Raw genomic sequence first — 18,913 nt, 5'->3', positions numbered from 1 at the left:
TGGAGAAGGCCAAGCACCCTGGTCAGTATCAAAGTCACAAGTCAAGGTATGGCAAAAACCACTACAATATTGTAAAGTAATTAGCCTCCTACTAATAATAATAAATGAAAAAAAAAAAAAGAGCATGAAAAAAAAAAGCCACAAGTCAAAGGAATCTGCAGAGCCACCAGAATGTGGAAGAAGCAAGGCCGGATTCTCTCCTAGGGCCTTTGGAGGGAACATAGGTTTGCCAACTCCTGACCTCCACAACTGGGATAATACATTTCTGCTGTTTAAATCCACTCCAGTCTGTTGTGTCTTTTTGTGACTGTCCTAGGAGACTAATGCACTGGCTACTTCAGTGGCGACAGATATGACGTTTTTGGTTTGGTTTTGTTTTATCCTGCCAGTGGCTTGTGGGTGAGGTCTTAATTAGTTCTCAGACCAGAAGGATTAAACATCAGCAAGTGGTGAAAATGCAGTCCTAACCACTGGACCGCCTGGGAATTCCCCAGAGCAGATTCTATCAGACTTACCTGGATTTGTGTTTATCACCATAGACTGATAATTTTTTTTCCTCCAGCAGAGAAGTAGCCAATTTCTTTCCTGCCTCAGAGGTCATATAGAGAAAGCATTGTGTTTGCTTGACCTTGCCCAATTTGATAGCTGCAAGATTTTTTATCACATCATCCAAGCTGGACTGTGAACCTAGATGGAGGAGATGAAGAATCATATGAGATATCATTATTCATTTAAACGTCAGGAAAAAGCCGTCCGATGACTGCAAAGTTTGTGGGTTTCGAATGATTAAAACTCGTGTTCCATCATGAAAAGACCTCTGTGGGATAATAGTAAATCACTCTCACATTTAAAAGAAATTCATTTGCAAAGCTGAAATAGAGACACAGACATAGAGAACAAACATACAGATTCCAAAGGGTCAAAGTGGAGGACGGGGTTGGGAGACTGGGATTGCCATTTTATATGATGTATATGATAGATGACTATCGAGAGCCTCCTAGAGAGCCCGGGAAAGTACTCAGTGCTCCGTGGTGATCTACACAGAAAGGAAATCCAACACAGGGGCGATACGTGTGCGTGCACGTGGCCGATTCGCTTTGCTGTGCCGCAGAGCCTGACACCGCCGTGTAACCAGCTAAACTCCAGCTTAAAACATCAACATCGGGACAACAGCACGATTCCTGCACACAGCATGGGACAGGTATGCTCATCAAAGGAGATGTGGTGAAGATGATAACCAACATTCACTGAATTTATTTAACATTCTGTGCTATAGGTTGTTGCTATAATGGTCCCGGTTTTTTCTTCTTCACTATCCGGACTTTTTTCTCCTGAACTGCCTTCCGGGATTGACCATGAAACTTGCTTTGACCAATGCAGCAATAGCAAATGTGAGTGAGTAAGAAGCTTGAAAAGTGACTATGTATGAAGTTTGCCTTCTGTCTCTGCTCTTAAGAACCTTGGGTGACATCTGTATATCACCCAAGCCGCTTCATCGGCACAGCCAGTAGCCAGAACAGACGAAGGCAGCGTTGACAGCCAGCCTCTAGATGGTGGCTAGCTTAGTCCTGCCAGTTCATGGACAACCCCCAGCTCACTGAAGTCACATGGGTGAATCCAGGGGAGACCAGCGGAAGAATCACCCAGCTGAGTCTCGTGCAAAGTGCTGACCCACAAAATTGGAGCTAATAAGCGATTGTGTTTTGCAGTCACTATTTTGGGGTGGTTTCAAAATCTGACTGATAAAACCAGGCATAGGGCCAAGCATTTCTCATTCAAGGTCTCACTTAATCTTTAAATAGCCTAATGTTTTGGGTACTATTATAATTGCTATTTTTACTCATCAGAAGGCTGATCCACAGAGCTCTTATTCCTCGTCTTAGACCACACAACTAGTAACAGGCCTAACAAGGTCACAACTTCAGGTAGTCTGACTTCAGAGAACACACTTTTTTTTTTTTTTTTGGATACACTGTAAGGCTTGTGGGATCTTAATTCCCTCACCAGGGATCGAACCTGGGTCCCTGGCAGTGAGGGCATAGAGTCCTAACCACTGACTGCCAGGGAATTCCCAAGCATATTTGTAATCACTAAATTCCTCCTCTGTAAGTATGATATATTGACACCATGGAGGTGAGGCAGAATGGAAGCTCTGCTCCCATGTCATCGATCCTGGAATAAACCATGAACTTTTGTTGTTGTTCAGTCGCTAAGTCATGTCTGCCTCTTTACGACCCATGGACTGCAGCACGCCAGGCTCCTCTGTCCTCCACCATCTCCCAGAGTTTACTCAAATCCATGTCCATTGAGTTGCTGGTGCTTTGTAACCATCTCATCCTCTGCCACTGTTTTCTCCTTTTGCCTTCAATCTTTCCCAGCATCAGGTCTTAATTCCAATGAGTCAAATCAGGTAGCTGTGAATTTTAACTATTAAGTAACTCTATTGCTCATGGTTCTCTGTGTAAACCCTGTACATGGCAGTCTTTAAGTCTTAATTCACTATTGTTGAAGGCAGTCATCAAAAAGACATGTTGCCGTTGACTCGGGAGGCAACTGGAGGCTTCCCCCTCCCTCTCCTGTCCTTGAAACAAGTGTTCCACTTACCTTCCAGAAGCTGCTCCAAGGACACAGCCTTGAGATAGGAATGTGGTGTTCACACATCTGGATTGGGTATGTGACTAAACCTAGATAAGATCACTGTATACATTTTTAAGATTTTGGCAGGCAGGTGCGGGGATTCCTTCGTCCTGCAGTCTCCCAAGGCAAGCCTGGAAGGAAGTTCTCCTGCTTATTAAACTTGCCACCCAGCAGTCTGGAGTGGCCTGCCCCTTTCTCAGCCTCTCCCTGCCGTGCGTTCATAGGGGGGTGGCTTTCAGACTCCACCTGGGAAGCTCCCCAGGAGCCTTATGAACTGGCAGCTCTGGAGGTGCTGATGGCAGCTGAGAGAGAATGGACAGCTGGCTGAGTGTCTGGGATTGCAATAGAGATCTAGAAAGGGCGTGTGTGTGTGTGTGTGTGTGTGTGTGTGTGTGTGTGTGTGTGTTAATCACTCAGTCATGTCAGACTCTTGCGACCCCATGGACTGTAGCCCACCAGACTCCTCTGTCCCTGGAATTGTCCAGGAAGAACACTGGAGTGGGTTGCCATTCCCTTCTCCAGGGGATCTTCCCAAGCCAGGGATCAAACCCAGGTCTCCTGCATTGCAAGCAGATTCTTTACCTTCTGAACCACCCAGGAAGCCTGTTATAGAGGATAAAGGGGTGTTATTCCAGATGTAAAGGGACCCTGCAGATCCGACATGGAGAGTCTGGCAGCCAGCCCACGTCCTGGCCCCTTACTTTGAATCTGCAGATGTTGCTTCCAGTTGATGACTTCTGGTGAGCCAAGGAATTCCTGACACTTCTTAGGGTCCTTGGAGTAGACTTGATAAGTATTGGTGTAGTGATCAAGGTCATCTGTCATCTCCTGTTTGGGTCAGGAAAGGAGAATCAACCAAAATGCATCTATTTAGTGATTGCCATGCTAGTTCTCAGTGTTATGTTGTATTATGATATTTTAAAAATACTAAAATATTGGCATTTTTTGTTGTATTGATTTTATTGAAGGACTATTTACATTATGAGATCAAGTCAAGGACTCCCTTATTCAAATAATGAAAAATGTCTTGAACAAAACTACTTCCAACTCAGTTATTGCTTTAAATTTTCAAAAGTAACAAAAACAATCTATTTAAAATTACTTTCCACCCCTCCAAGAAACACATGAAGAAGCTTGAAAAGTGACTGAGCACTGAATCTTGCTGTCTCCCGCTGCTCTTGAGAACCCTGAAGCTTCCGTGTGTTGCCCAGTCCACTTGCGTTAAGTGTGGTCGATAAACAGCAAAAACCAAGCTAGCACCTACCTATGGCCAGACTTGGGACTGCGACCTACCTAGTCCTACCAGCTCAGTAAAATGACAATTGAGAAGTGAAATATTCGGCCAAAAGAATAAATCCTGCTTTAGGGCAAAGATGTTTAGATTATGTGGACGATGAACATGTCTTGATTGAAACAGATGTAGGCATCAGGTCAGACGATTCTTCTATACATTGTGAAACCAAGAAAAAGATGATGAAATCGATTTGTTTTCTTTAAAAAATACTCAAGGGCTTCTCTGGTGGTCTGGTGAAGACTCCATGCTTCCACTGCAGGAGGCATGGGCTGGATGGGGGGCATGTGTTCCATCCCTGGTTGTGGAACTAAGATCCCACGTGCTGCACAGAACAGCCAAAAAACAAAAATCATGCTATTGTTAAACCAACAACAATCCCGTCAGTAAACAAGCATACTCATTTAAGTATAACTAGTGAAATTATTAAAACTGACACAGGAGGATAAAGGAATAGATAAGATTCTGCACCTAGTGCAGAATCAGAAAGCTTTTTTCCCTATAACTGGAAAATATGCAACACAACTGCACTTCCTATTCAGCAAGGGTTACTTCTGATCAAACTTTAAGAGTAATGCCACCAAAAATGTCAATATAGGAGACTCCAGCCTCTGTCCCTCAAAATGATCAATAATTAGATAGATCAATAACTAGATCAATTGTGCCTGCTACCCACACACACACCAAAAAAAAGCTATGAGAGAGCCCTGGAGTCCAGCAACACAGGAGAATTTAAAAAAAAAAAATTGAGACTAGCTGCCCCTAAAGAGAATAAAACAGTCCGATTTCACCTGCATCACCCCATTCACCAAGCCAGCATTGCTCAGCGCCAAGAGGGAACTCCCCAGCTAGAAAGCTCTCTACCTCACCAAGAGAGGAAGCACGGGGTGAAGGAGCAGCTTCCCAAGCCTTCCAGGGCACACGCCAAGGTCCCAGTCTGGTTTCATCCCACCCACACTGGCAAAACTGAGACATACAGAGGTGGTTAGAAACAAGAAGGAAACCCAGGGGCTACCAGCAGCAGCCATGTAATGGGGTGATTCACAGTTCACCCTGACCTGCTCTGCAGGAACACCCAGCAGTTTTGGCCCCTGCAGAAATCAACAGTCAGCGCTGGACCACCCGCAGATATCATCAAGTTTAGCCCCACCAGGATTCACGTGCTCTGTGCCAGCCACCCACGCCCTCCCCGACCAGCTCCCACCGGAACCAGATCGCTGAGCCCGCGGTCAGCGCTGCAGCTGCGTGAGGACAAGCTGACACCCGCCACGGAGCACGCGTGAGCTGGCCCCCCAGCTGAGTACTTGCGCGCCGCTCCACAGGGGACTGCCAGCGGCCGGCACTGCCGTCTGCCCAGTGAGAGCCAGACCGCGCAGTCACGAGAGAGCCCACCCATAGCCAGGTCCCCACAGCTGTCTGTGGGCCTGGATCGGGCCTGCACCCCGGCCCTGACCTGCCGCCGACCCCCAGCTGCCCGCCGGCACACCCCAGCCGAGCCCCCGTCCCCGGTCTCCAACTGCTGCGCCCTCAAGGCAAGGCCCAGTAAACGCTGCGCTGAGCGCCAACAGCGAGGCCCCAGGGCGCCCGCGCGCCTGCAGTGGGTCCTGGCCCCGCTGCCTGCCGGGCCCCACCTCGTGCGCCTGTTTGCACACGGCCAGCCGCCACACAGGAGTCTGCAGCTGGCCCCCACAGCTGTGTCTGCACACGCCGCCGACTGCAGCCTCTACTTCTGCCTGCCCTGGCCCCTGGCCACTGGGCCTGGAGGCGTCACTGAGGACCCCAAAAGCCTTGAAGCCACTGTCGACCCCGCCCCCCCCCCCCCCCCCCCCGAAATGCTCACCAAGGATCACACAGTTGTCAGTGTGGATCCCGGTAGCCTGGGTGGAAAACACATCACCCCCTAGATGACCACCCACCTGAAGACCAGTGCCACCATGAACCCCTACACTCCGCGTCCTACACCACTAGACCTGGGGTCACAGCACGTCCTGGAGAGCCCCAGAAAGTCACTCAGTCATGCCTGACTCTTTGTGAGTCTGTGGACTGCAGCCAAAGCTCTCTGTCCATGAGATTTCCCAGGCAAGAATACTGGACTGGGTAGCCATTCCCTTCTCCGAGGGATGGAACTCGAGTCTCCCACATTGCAGGCAGACTCTTTACCATCTGAGCCACCGGGGAAGCCCTTATGCCTTGAATACACCTAAATCAGTCTCATGAAACCCCTTATCTTTGGGAAACATCAAAAGAACCAATGTGTGAATTTATTAAATTTCCAGAAGTAGAAGAGAGGGAAAGGGGGAAGAAAGTTTATTTAAAGAAATAATGGCTAAGAACTTCCCAGTTCTTGGAAGAAATTCGGATATACAAGTTTAAGAAGCTAATAGGTCACCAAACAACTTAAAGAGGACCTCGCTTAGATACATTAGAATAATATTGTTGAAAACCCCGTAAGGCGGTTATCAGTAGATTTCTCAGAGACCTTGCAAGCCAGGAGAAAATAGGGCAATATATTTAAAGTGTGGAAAGAAAGAAACTGTCAACCAAAAATACTTTAAACCAGTCAAATTTGTTCTTCAGAGACAAGACAGACTTTCACTAACAAATAAAAACTAAAGAAATTCATCACTAAAAGGCTTGCCTTATAAGAAATATCAAAACGGGAACAGTTCTCAGAACAGTTGCAAATAATCCTCTTAAAATAGGCAGAGGAATTGAATAATTTTTCCAAAGAAGATATACAAATGACCAACAGATAAATGAAAAAGTGCTTTATATCACTAATTATCAGGTAAATGCAAATCAAGACCACATACATAGCAGAATGGTTATCATCAGAAAGACAAGAGATAACAAGCATGGGGGGAGGTTTGGAGATAAAGGAACATTTGTGCGCTGTTGGTGGGAATGTAAGCTGGTATAGCCACTATAGAAGTGGTATGGTGGTTTTCCCCCAAATTTAAAACAGAACTGTCATAGGAATTGGGAATCCCATTCTGGGTGTACACCCAAAGGCAATGAAAACAGGATCTGGAAAAGATACCTGTGCTCCATGTTCAACGCAACGTTATTCACAACAGCCAAGACGTGGAAACAACAAATGGATGGACAGAGGAATGGAATGGAATGGACAGGAATGGAATGGAATGGACAGGAATGGAACCTGTGCAATGGAATATCAGTCATTCTGGAGAAAGAAGCAAACCCTGCCATTTGTGACACGTGGGTAGACCGTGTATGCATTGTGCTAAAGGAAGTAAGGCAGACAGAGAGAGACAAGTGCTGTATGATGTCTTTTACGTGTGGGATTTTAAAACACTGAATCACAGAGACGGAGTTGAATGGCAGTTCCTAGATACTGGGGGTGCCCGGGAGGGGGCAGTGGGGAGATGTTGGTCAAAGGGCACAAACTTCAGTTATAAGATAAATAAGTTCTGAGGACCAAAGGCACAGAATGAGGACTATATTAGTGCTGTTTTATATGCAGTTGAGCATTGTACAATGCAGGAGTCAGGGACCCCAACTCTCCCCACAGCTGAAAATCTGCATATAACTTTACAGCCACCCTTTGTATCTGCTATTCTGCATCCACAGAGTCAAACATTGTCAGATGGTGGAGTACTGTAGCATGTAATTATTGGGGAAAAAAATATTTAAGTGGACTTGCGCAGTTCCAACCCATGTTGTTCAAGGGTTAACTGTACTTGAACAACTGTACTTGTTGCTGAGAGAGCAGATTTTGAATGTTTTCACTAAAAAATAGAATGGTAATTATGAGACAGGATGGAAGGTTAGCTAAAGTTATGGAGGGAATCTTTGTACTGTACATGTATATCAAATCCGCAATGTTGTAGATCTGACACAATCTTATATGTCAATGATCGCTCTTCAAGTTAGAAAAGTGTTATTTTTAAGACTGTATTTTTGAAAGTAGCTCAGATTTCTATCAGTAATTAAAAGTCTTCATTTTAAATTGTCATTTAATTTGGTTTTCTTGAATATTTCTTACCCATTTCACTTCTATATAAGTTATATTAAATGATAATATATTTATATTAAAAATTTACTTGATATTTAAAAATATAATTATACTTTTTATTTTTGAATAAACTTAACTATTAAATAACTGTAACTATTCAGTTTCACTAATTAAAAAATTAGCATACAATATGTAACCAACAGTTCCAACGATGTAATTTACTCCTTAATTTTCCTTAATTCACTCTCTTGTTTCAGACTTTATCTCTTGCAACTGCTTTGAATGAAGTCCTGCTCTGCCACCATGTAAAAACTCCTATTTACATTCGACACCCAGTTTTGGTAAAATTTCTACTAAGAATCATTCTTCTCCCAGCAGCCTCTGCCACATGCTTATTTTCCCCTGCCTGGTTTTATTTGCTTAATTGATGACCGTAGGTTATAACATGGGCAGCATCTCAGCGGGAAGAGACCATCACAATGAGACATTTTGAGTTAGCATGACTGAGTTGGTGTGGTTTCAAAATGTGTGTTTTTACAAGGTATGAGATACTTTTCCCCTTAGGTTAAGAGTTTAAAATGGGCTTGATTTATTCCATGTAGAAATCCAGCCTGGGAAATGCTCCTTTGACGCCTTTCACAAAAGATGAAGCCCTTGTCTAAGCCATCAATGTAACCCTACATTAGCACAGCCTCCCACTGGTCACCTCTATTCCCACAAACTGGATTCGAGAAATGACCAAGCGTTTGGCCGTAAGCGGCACAGGAGGCTGTTTGTGTTTTGATTCTGCCCATTCCGCACCATGGGGCCCTAGTGGCTCAGACAGTAAAGAATCCGCCTGCAATGCAGGAGACATGGGTTCGATCCCTGGGTTGGGAAGATCCCCTGGAGAAGGGAATGTCAGCCCACTCGAGTATTCTTGCCTGGAGAATTCCATAGACAGAGAAGCCTGGCGGGCTACAGTCCACGAGGTTGCAAAGAGTCAGACACAACTGAGCAACTAACCATTTCACACCATGCTGTCATTTACCTTTGGATTTACCCATAATCTCCTCCAGGCTGTGGACTTTTTGAAGATAAGGACATGTTGACTATATCACCTTGATTTATTTCTATATTCCCAGGGTCTACCATATTGCCAAGTGCATAGTAAGTACATAGCAAATATGAACACAAATACATATTCATTCCACATCTGGCCACTTACCTGCTCCTGAGGGCGGATAACCACAGTATTAAAATCAGGCCACTTGTCCACCAGAGCCTTTAGCTTGAAAGGGTTTCCCTGGTTTATGTGGAAGGTGGTCCCATAAACCTGCAGTATTACAAGAAAGTGAGAGGATGATCTTATTAGGAAGAGATGGCAAAGTGCCGTGTTTGCATAGGGCAAGGTTTATTTTTATGAAATAATGGAATTTTTTCACTGGAAGGTACCTAGTGAGAACTTCAGCAGACCATTGGTGAGATTCTAAGTTTTCCCCCAATAAGTATATCTTCTAAAAATATTCACATAAAAGATATTCAAACCAACAAAACTTATGAACAAAAATCATGAACTCTCCCATTACAGAATTTAATAAGATCTTTCACAGATCTTCATCTGTTCATGTACATGTGTAGGTGCTAAGTCCCTTCGGTCATGTCTGACTCTTGTGAGCCCGTGAACTGTAGCCCACCAGGTTCCTCTGTCCATGGGATTCTCCAGGCACACACAACAAATTTCCCAAAACTGGAGAATGTCAGATACACTCCACTCCAGGTGTTTCCAACTTTTTGATGTAAAAAAGTACTCTTCAGAGAGTATCTTTTTGCTGAAATCTTTGCATTTGTACCTGATATTTGCTTAGGGAAGGTTTTTAGAAGGGAGATTGCTGGGTTTAAAGTTATCTACATGTTTAAGGTTTTTTAACACATATTTTCAAATTAACCTCTGGTAAAGGTAACTATTTCCTACAAATAAGTGGAGGCTATAGTAGCTAAAGGTCATGGAGAATTGTCTCTTTGGTCCCTTTACAGTAAATATAAACAAAACCAGTTAGGCTACCTATAGAAGAATGCTTACCCCAGAGTAAAAGGATGGTTTACAAATGGTTAAGACTGAGGAAGGTGAAGATATTCAACTCATCCCAAATTATGCCAAGTCTTTCAAAGTATCAGCCTCAAATGAGATAAACCAATGCAGCCACACTTCTCCCCACTGTAAATTTATGGTCTGATCTGCACCCACAGTGGCTAATATTGGCATATCTTCTCTGTGTGCAAGGCACAGTTCTGCCTGTTCCCCAGAAAGTCTTCTCATCTGACAACAACCCCGAGAGGCTGGAGGTCCCGTTACTCCCCCTCTTCTTTTATTGTGGCCACGCAGCCTGTGGGATCTTCGCTTCAACATCAGGCATCCACGGTTCGAACCCGGGCCCTAGGCAATGACAGTACCAAGTCCTAACCCCTGGGGCCACCAGGAAATGCCCTCATGGCTGTGAGGAAACCAAGGCCTGTAAGTTAAGTGACGTGGCGGGGAGACAGCTTGTTGGTGGAAGGGGCGGGTACGGATGCAGGCAGGCTGTCCTTTCAGCCGTAGAACCAAGGAGAAGTCACTGTCATCAAGGTAACTCCCGTGGTGGGATGAGGGTGCATATTCTATACAAAACTGTAAGATAGAAACTGAAATGTATATTTTATTGACCAAAGTCCAAGGCGCTGTGCTAAGCAGATGAGCATAACAGTTAGGACTTGGCTTCAGGTGTTCACTTGCCCAGAGTAAAATCCTGGCTGCTTACCGTGTAAACTTGGTGAAGCCCAGAGACCTGCTGGACTTTAGGAACAACATCGCAGCAGCAGGGTTCTGACACTGATAGAGTCCGGATGCAGAACACTTCCCTCATCATGAGGATGGCTCCTGAGGCTCTTTTACGGTCACACCCACGACCTTCCCATTGCCCACCTCCTCTTTCACCTCCAGCAAACATCAGTGTGTTCTGTTTCTGTATTTGGTTATTCCAAAGATTTTATATAAATGGACTTAAATTGTGTGGAACCCTTAGGGTCTGGCTTTTTTCACTCAGCATAATTTTCTGGGGATTCATCCAAATCGTTGCAGGTATCCCTAGGTCATTTCTTCTTTATCATTTAGTGGTATCCCATAGTATGGATGTACCACAGTTCATTTGCCACTCAACTATGGGAGGACATGTGAGTTGTTTCCAGCTTTTGACTTACAAATGGCTTTTTAAGAGGGGCTGTACCATCTCACATTCCCAGCAGTGATTTATGAGAGATCCAGTTCACTCTCTTAACAGGATCTGAAGTTGAGGGGCTGTTTTGTTCAAAACACACAGGTAGGCTCTGGAGAGTTGAAACAGAATAAATGGATTATATTTCTGGCCCCAGGAGTAACCAGGTGGGCGACTTACTAAGTTTTCCTGGCCTCAGATGCATCTTCCACAACATAGGGAGAACAGTGACCCCTCCTCAGGTGGGAGTTTTGAGGCTGACACGCGGCCGCAGATCAAGTGCAGCAGCTGAGGTGACGTGAAGGCTGCAAGCGCTTTCCGGCGCCGCTGACGGCCACGCTGCCATTGTTTTGCCTGGAGGCCCTGCTGGCGCTGGCGCTGGCCGCGGTTCTGTGATTAAGCGTCTATCTTTAGATGTGAAAGGAGCTTTTAAAAGCAGTTCAGGGAATTCCCTGGTGGTCCATAGTTAGAACTCACGCTTTCTCTGTGGAGGACCTGGATTCAATCCCTGGTCAGGGAACTGAGATCTGACAAGTCACGCAGACAAAAAAAAAAAAGCCAAAATGAAAGAAAAAGCATTTTCCTCCTTTCATCAATCCTCTGAATGTCAAAAATGAAGATATAAATAAATCTGCATAAATCCAGCTGTTCTGTAGTAAATATCATTGCCTGAAAGTAATGAATAGCAGATAATTCTCTAGATCTCTTCCATGCACACTTGGATTTCAAAGAAATTAAGATTTGATCTGTTAAATATTCCAAGAAGATACACACACGGTGGTTAACTTCACCTCAGGTGCAAATCTTTAAAAATTAGTATGTACTTAGACCAACCTTTTAAAGAGAAATCAAGGAAATGTTTTTTTGAGTCTTCAGAGGGTAGTGTTTTTGTAACTTAAAATTATTGGACAGCTGAGAACTCTTTCCTCTTCCGGGACATCAGTAGAATCTACTTCCCTTGCCAAGAGATGGTGTGACCTACGTGAGATGTGATGTGAGTGAGTTCTTACCACAGAACAAGCACTCGGTAAGAGCTCGTTCTCTTACTGACCTCTTTAGTTCCCTAAGAATGTAACCCTTTGCTTCCCTAAGAATGTCCCGTGCTCACCTTTAAGGATTCAGGGATGCTCTTCCTCAAGGATTTTTCTAGCATCTGCAGCATCTGTGGGCCTTGTAAGTGGAGCATCTTGGCAGGTACCTTAGCCTAGTGAGGACCAAGAAATAGCCAGGAATGAGAAGATGCTGAACCAATAGGAAAAGATTCACACAACTTTACCTGAGTTTCAGAAGGTAACAGGGAAGATCAATTTGCCTAGAATAACTGCCTTGGGAAAGGGAAAGATATTTAGATTGTTTCCATGTCTTGCTGTTCTACAATCATAAAAATTTCCTCTTATATTTTCTTTCAGAAGTCTTATAGGTTTAGTTCCTATATATGGGTCTACAGAAATTTCAAGTTAACTTTTTGTAGGTGGTGTGATGTAAGAGTTGATATTCTTTTCCCCAGGGTAGATTTGATGTTGTTGATCAGTTGCTAAGTCATGTGCCAACTCTTTGCAAAGCTATGGACTGCAGCACACCAGGCTTCCCTGTCTTTTGCTATCTCCTGAAATAGAAAGCAGTTATTTAATTACTAGTTATTGAAAGGACTTTCCTTTCTCTGTTGAGTTGCTTTGATGTAATTGTTGAAAAGCAATTGAGTTTATATGTATGGGTGCAACTCTCAAGTCTCTATTAGTTTAATTGACCTATATATCTATTCTTATGATTTTTTTTTACTACTGTGTTTGAGTATAACGTGGCTTTATAGTAAGTCTTTTTTTTTTTTTTTTTGATAGTGTGAGTCCACCAACTTTTTAGATGCTTTTTGCTTAGGTTTTTTGCATTTCTATTTAAATTTTGTAATAATCTTGTGAATTTTTATTAAAAACTTTCTAACATTTATGTTGAGATTGCAGTGAATCTGTAGCTTAGTTGTATAAGAAGTAATATTTGAAAAATATTGAATATTTTAGTCTATGAATGTGATGTATCTCTCCATTATTTTAGGTCTTCTTTAAATTTTTTAGCAAAGTACTTTAGTTTTTGGCTATCTTCTGTTAAGCTTATCCCCATTCATTCCCTTCTTCGGATGTCATTATAAATAAATATGAGACTTCTCAGGTGGCACTAGTGATAAAAGAACCCACCTGCCAATTCAGGAAAACCAAGAGACACCAGACAGATTCCTGGGTTGGGAAGATCCCCTGGAGGAGGAAATGGCAACTCACTCCAGCATTCTTGCCTGGGAAACCCCACGGTCAGAGAAGCTTGGCGAGCTATATGGGGTTGCAAAGAGTTGGACACAACTAAAGTGACTTAACACATAAATAAATATGTAACTGTAAATTATGTTATATTTTGAAGTTTTTAAAAATTTTGTTGCTTGTTTATAGAAGTGCAATTTTTCTATATTGCTTTTATGTAGTGAGACCTTATTGAGTTAACTGATTACTTTTAGTGTTGTTGTTCAGTTGCTAAGTCAAGTCCCACTCTTTGTTACCACATAGACTGCAGCACGCCAGGCTCCCCTGTCCTTCACTATCTCCCGGAGTTTACCGAAACCCATGTCCATTGAGTCGGTGATGCCATCTAACCATCTCATCCTGTCGTCCCCTCCTCCTCCTGCCCTCAATCTTTCCCAGCATTAGGGTCTTCTCCAGTGAGTCAGATCTTCCCATCAGGTGGCCAAAGTATTGGAGCTTTAGCTTTAGCATCAGTCCTTCCAATGAATATTCAGTGTTGATTTTCTTTAGGATTGACTAGTTTGATCTTGCAGTCTAAGGGACTCTCAAGAGTCTTTTTCAGCACCACAATTCAAAAGCATCAGTTCTTCGGTGCTCAGCCTTCTTTTATGGTCCAACTCTCACGTCCATACAGGACTACAGGAAAAGCCATAGCTATGATTGTATGGACCTTTGTTGGCAAAGAAATGTCTCTGCTTTTTTAACATGCTGTCTGAGTTTGTTATAGCTTTTCTTCTAAGGAGCAAGTGTCTTTTAATTTCATGGCTGTGGTCACCACCTGCAGTGATTTTGGAGCCCAAGAAAATAAAGTCTGTCAGTGCTTTTACTTTTTCCCCTTCTTCACGCCATGAAGTGATGGCACCAGATGCCATGATCTTCATTTTTTTAATTGAGTTTTAAGCCAGCTTTTTCACTCTCCTCTTTCACCCTCATCCAGCAGCTCTTTAGTTTCTCTTCGCTTTCTGCCATTAAATTGATATCATCTGCCTATCTGAGGTTATTGACATTTCTCCTAGAAATCTTGATTCCAGCTTGTGATTCATCCAGCCTGGCATTTTGCATGATCTACTGTGCACAGAAGTTAATTGAGCAAGATGACAATATACAGCCTTGACGTACCCCTTTTCCAATCCTGAACCAGTCAGTTGTTCCATTTCTAGTTCTAACTGTTGCTTCTTGACTCCCACACCGGTTTCTCAGGAGACAAGTAAGGTGGTTTGGTATTCCCATCTCTTTAAGTATTTTCCACAGTTTGTTTTGATCCACACAATCAAAGACTTTAGCATAATCAATGAAGCAGAAGTAGATGTTTTTCTGGAATTTCCTGGCTTTCTCTATGATTCTACCAATGTTGGCAATTTGATACTGATTCCTCTGCCTTTTCTAAGCCCAGCTTGTACATCTGGAAACTCTGGGTTCATGTACTGCTGAAGCCTAGCTTAAAGGATTTTGAGCATTACCTTCTAGCATGTGAAATGAGTGCAATTGTACAATCTTTGGCAGTTTGAGCATTCTTTGGCATTGCCCTTCTTTGGCATTGGAATGAAAACTAATCTTTCCCACAATTACCTTTAGTAGTTGTGTATTTTTGCAATTAAAATTTTCTATATATGTGATCAAAATTTTTTTTTTGCAAATGAAAATAATTTTGTGTCTTCCATCTATATGTGTTTTATTCCTTTTCTTGTCTTATTGTACCACTTAGAACTTGCAGGAAAATATTTTATAGGAGGTGCTATATGAGCATTCTTCTTGGTATTAGGGAAAAGTATTTATTTTCTTACTTAAGCTTAGCTGTTAATTTTTCATCGATCACCTTTGTCATGTTGAAAAAGTTGCTTGTTAAGAGGTTTTTTAAAAATCATAAATTAATGTTGATATTTGTCAGCCAGTTTTAATACATCTATTGGGATAATTATATGATTTTTTTCTTGTTGACATGTTGAATTTTAATTATTTATTTTTGAATTCCAAATGAATAGTATATTTTCAGGATAAACCCCAGTTATTCATAAGGTATTATTTTTATATATTGTTGGATGAATTTTCTATTATTTTAAAGGATTTTTTGCACCTATGTTTGCAAATGATTGATGCATATTGATCTACATTCTTATTTTCTAGTAAAGTTTTCATCCATTTTGATATAATATTTATGTTCAGAAAATACAAATTGGGAAAGAGTTTCCTCCTCCCCTGTTTTCTTAAGAGAATTGATGTTTCTTCATCAAGTATTTGTTGATTTCATCAGTGAAGCCGTCTGGGACTCGGAAATATTTTTACTTGCAATTAAGTTCCTCTGTGGAAATGTTTTAACTACAAATTCAGTTTCCTTTGTAAATATATGGCTTTTCTGATCTTGGGGATCACTTTTATTTATTTAATTGGGTCTTCTTTGGTGGCTCAGACAGTAAATAATCTGCTTGCGATGCAGGAGACCCAGGTTTGATCCCTGGGTTGGGAAGATCCCCTGGAGAAGGGAATGGCAACCCACTCCAGTATCCTTGCCTGGAGAATTCCATGGACAGAGAAGCCTGGCAGGTTACAGTCCATGCAGTTGCAGAGTCAGACATATCTGGCTATTTATTTAGGTCATTAGAGGGATTTTTTTTTTTCCATTTCATCTAAGCTGTAGAATTTATTGCACAAAGTCATCTATATTTTCCCATCCTTTAAATGTCTGTGGGACTTATAGTAGTGTTCCCTCACTCATCACTGACAGTACTGGCAATTCATGTTCTTTTTCAAAATTTCTTAATCAGTTTAGAGTTGGGTTCCCTAAATTTAGCACCATTTATATTTCAGTCCAGATAAGTCTTTGTTGGGGGAGGCAATTCTATGCATCATAGAACATATAATAACATCACTGGACTCTACCAACTAGCTCTCAATAGTAACACTTCCACTCTCAGTTGTGAGAAACAAAAATGTCTCTAGGCATTTATTTCATCTTCCTGAGAGCCTCAGGATTTGTTGTTGTTCAGTCACTAGGTCGTGTCCAACCCTTTTCGATCCCATGGACCGCAGCACACCAGGCTCCTCTGTCCTTCACCATCTCCTAGAGTTCACTCAGATTCATCTCCATCGAGTCAGTGATTCTATCTAACCATCTCATCCTCTGCCCCCTTCTCCTTTTGCCTTCAATCCTTCCCAGCATCAAGTAGAAGTCCAGCATTCCGGGAGGCAAATGTGACCTTTTGTCCGAAAGCCTCCTGTGAGAGGCAAAATGAGTTTGATGCCAAATTTCTAGGGTTGTAGCATTGTTACAATACTGCAAGCCATTTAATAAGAGACTGTTCTGTTAGGCAGGCCCACATATACACGGTGAAAAATACCGCCGTCCCCAGCAGCAACAGCAAAGCATGCTGCCCTGTTAATGAGTAGATTGAAAAGTGAAGAGGCCCTAGAATACTGCCCAGTCATCATGAGCTTTTAGCTTTGGCAAAAGGCAAAGTCCACACACACACACACACAAAATAAGCACTTCAGACCCAGCCGTCCTGAATGGAAGTATTTGCAAAATGGTGAACAATTTAAACAAAGAAAACAAGCTCTAAAGAACAATTTTATAAAACAGCACTATCAAATAGGAACACCAAGGTGCATCCCTGATGTCTAGCACTAGGATAAGATTGCATAAATGACGATCTCAGTATGCTACGATTCTAGGAGGCATTAATAACTATGACACGCACAGGAGAACACTAAAATCAAAGGAGAAAATGTAGAACACAAAACAGTACATAATCCTTGATTATAATATGTAAATCTCTGCTTACCTGTATTCAGTATGCAACATATATGAGAACTGTAAGGAGGTAGAAAGAGAAACTCAAAAGGGAAAACAAGATGTGAAAAGCCATGTAATGCAAATTTAGAGAGTGGCATTGACATGTGTGCACGGCCATGTGCAAATGAGATGGCAGCTGGAAGCCTCTGTGTAACACGGGGAGCTCGGCTCAGGGCTCTGTGATGACTTACGGGGGGGATGGGGGGGCAGGGAGCCTCAGGAGAGTGGGGACCTCAGGTGTGAGCGAGCGCTGCTCAGTGTCCGACTCTTTGCGACCCCACGGACTGCAGCCCACCAGGCTCCTCTGTCTACGGAATTTTCCAGGCAAGAACGCTGAAGTGGGTTGCCATTTCCTCCTCCAGGGCATCTTCCCAACCCAGGGACTGAACCCAGGACTCCTGCATTGTAGGCGGATTCTTTACGGTCTGAGCCACCCGCGAAGCCCAGGGGAGGGATATATGTATACAGATAGCTGGTTCACTTCACTGTACAGCAGGAATTAACACAATATTGTAAAGCAGTTATATTTCAACTAAAAAAAACTTTAAAAGCCATTTTATAGCCATAACATTATTGATAAGATATTTTACATTAGCTTTCTTTTTCACGGGATCTGAATTAACCAACAGTTAACCTAGCGTGCATTCTAGTCCCCGTTCCTCTTCATTATTTCCTCTCTGACTTTGAACCAACTGCTTTGCTTTCTTGGTTAACCTTTACCTAAGGAACAAGCTACTTCCTTTAGAATTGTTCCTAAAGGGGTAAATAGAACAACGTTTGCCTCATGTCTCGGCACAATAGGTGTGTTAGGTAAATGTTACCTGGGTCAGCATCCTTCCTGCAAATGTTATTACCTCTCCACTCACCCACCAACTTCCAAACCCCTTCCATATTATTCATCTGCTCAGAATGGAAACCTGGCTTCATCCTTCCATGCACCTTTTTTTTTCCCACAGTACATCTATCATATACACGGTAGAGGCAATGCATTATTTCTCAAATCAAATAGGCTCCCTCCCCTTTGGCATAAGCATCGATCAATAAGCTTGGCACGTCCCGTCTAAAACCGACAAGAGCGTTTGATTTTTCCTACCTCTTGTGGGAAGACGAGGAGGTGAGTATCACAGAGCAGTGACTCTCTCCGCCGAGGTGAGTCCTCACCTGGAAAGTTGTCTCCACAAAGAACAGTCCCCAGGAGCCAAGGAGAAGCAGCAGACTTTTCCAGAATGTGAAATGCTCGTTGTCCTGACACGCCCAGCCAAGAACTGCAAAGTGTGCTTTGATAGTTTTTCTACAGAAACAGCTACGTTGGAGCTGTCAATGTGGACCTTTCCTCTTTAGAAAAGAAGGGAGAAGTTTCCAGGAGCTGGGGCAGCCTCTCCTGAACCTCTGGGCCCTCCTTCTGGGTCACATGTTCTGCTGTTCCTGCAAATCTGGTAGTCTGGCTGTAACTCAGGGTTTGTAATCCTACTGTTTACCAGTCCTGTGTCTATGACCTAATCAGCTAACACCTCTTTGCCTCTGTTTCCTTATCTATAGGTGAGATCAATAACACTGCCTACACTTACTTACTAGGTTTCTGCTTTGTTAAGTTAAACAGGCTAACTTCTGTGAGCTGCTTAGGGAAGTACCTGACAAATACAAAATGTATATTAATGTCTCTTAAATGAAAGAAAGCAAAACAAAATTACCCACATATATGGT

The 18,913-nt window shown here is 42.9% G+C and overlaps 1 protein-coding gene across 1 annotated transcript in view; it reads right to left on the bottom strand.

Moving 5' to 3' along the window:
- The window catches only part of LOC122701303 (glycine N-acyltransferase-like), a 29,723-nt gene extending 11,120 nt beyond the window's left edge, over positions 1-18,603 (bottom strand). Inside the window, exons 1-5 of the mRNA XM_043914109.1 lie at positions 18,371-18,603; positions 12,243-12,338; positions 9,112-9,219; positions 3,339-3,465; positions 516-687 (exon numbers count right to left, since the gene is read on the bottom strand). Of these exons, the coding sequence (XP_043770044.1) occupies positions 516-687; positions 3,339-3,465; positions 9,112-9,219; positions 12,243-12,320 (485 nt within the window). The 5' untranslated portion in view covers positions 12,321-12,338; positions 18,371-18,603. The remainder of the gene's footprint in view (positions 1-515; positions 688-3,338; positions 3,466-9,111; positions 9,220-12,242; positions 12,339-18,370) is intronic.
- Between the last annotated feature and the right edge of the window lie 310 nt (positions 18,604-18,913).

This window comes from Cervus elaphus, chromosome 1, assembly GCF_910594005.1.
Source record: "Cervus elaphus chromosome 1, mCerEla1.1, whole genome shotgun sequence".
Taxonomy (NCBI): Eukaryota; Metazoa; Chordata; class Mammalia; order Artiodactyla; family Cervidae; genus Cervus; species Cervus elaphus.
This window is presented reverse-complemented; position numbering and strand designations above follow the sequence as displayed.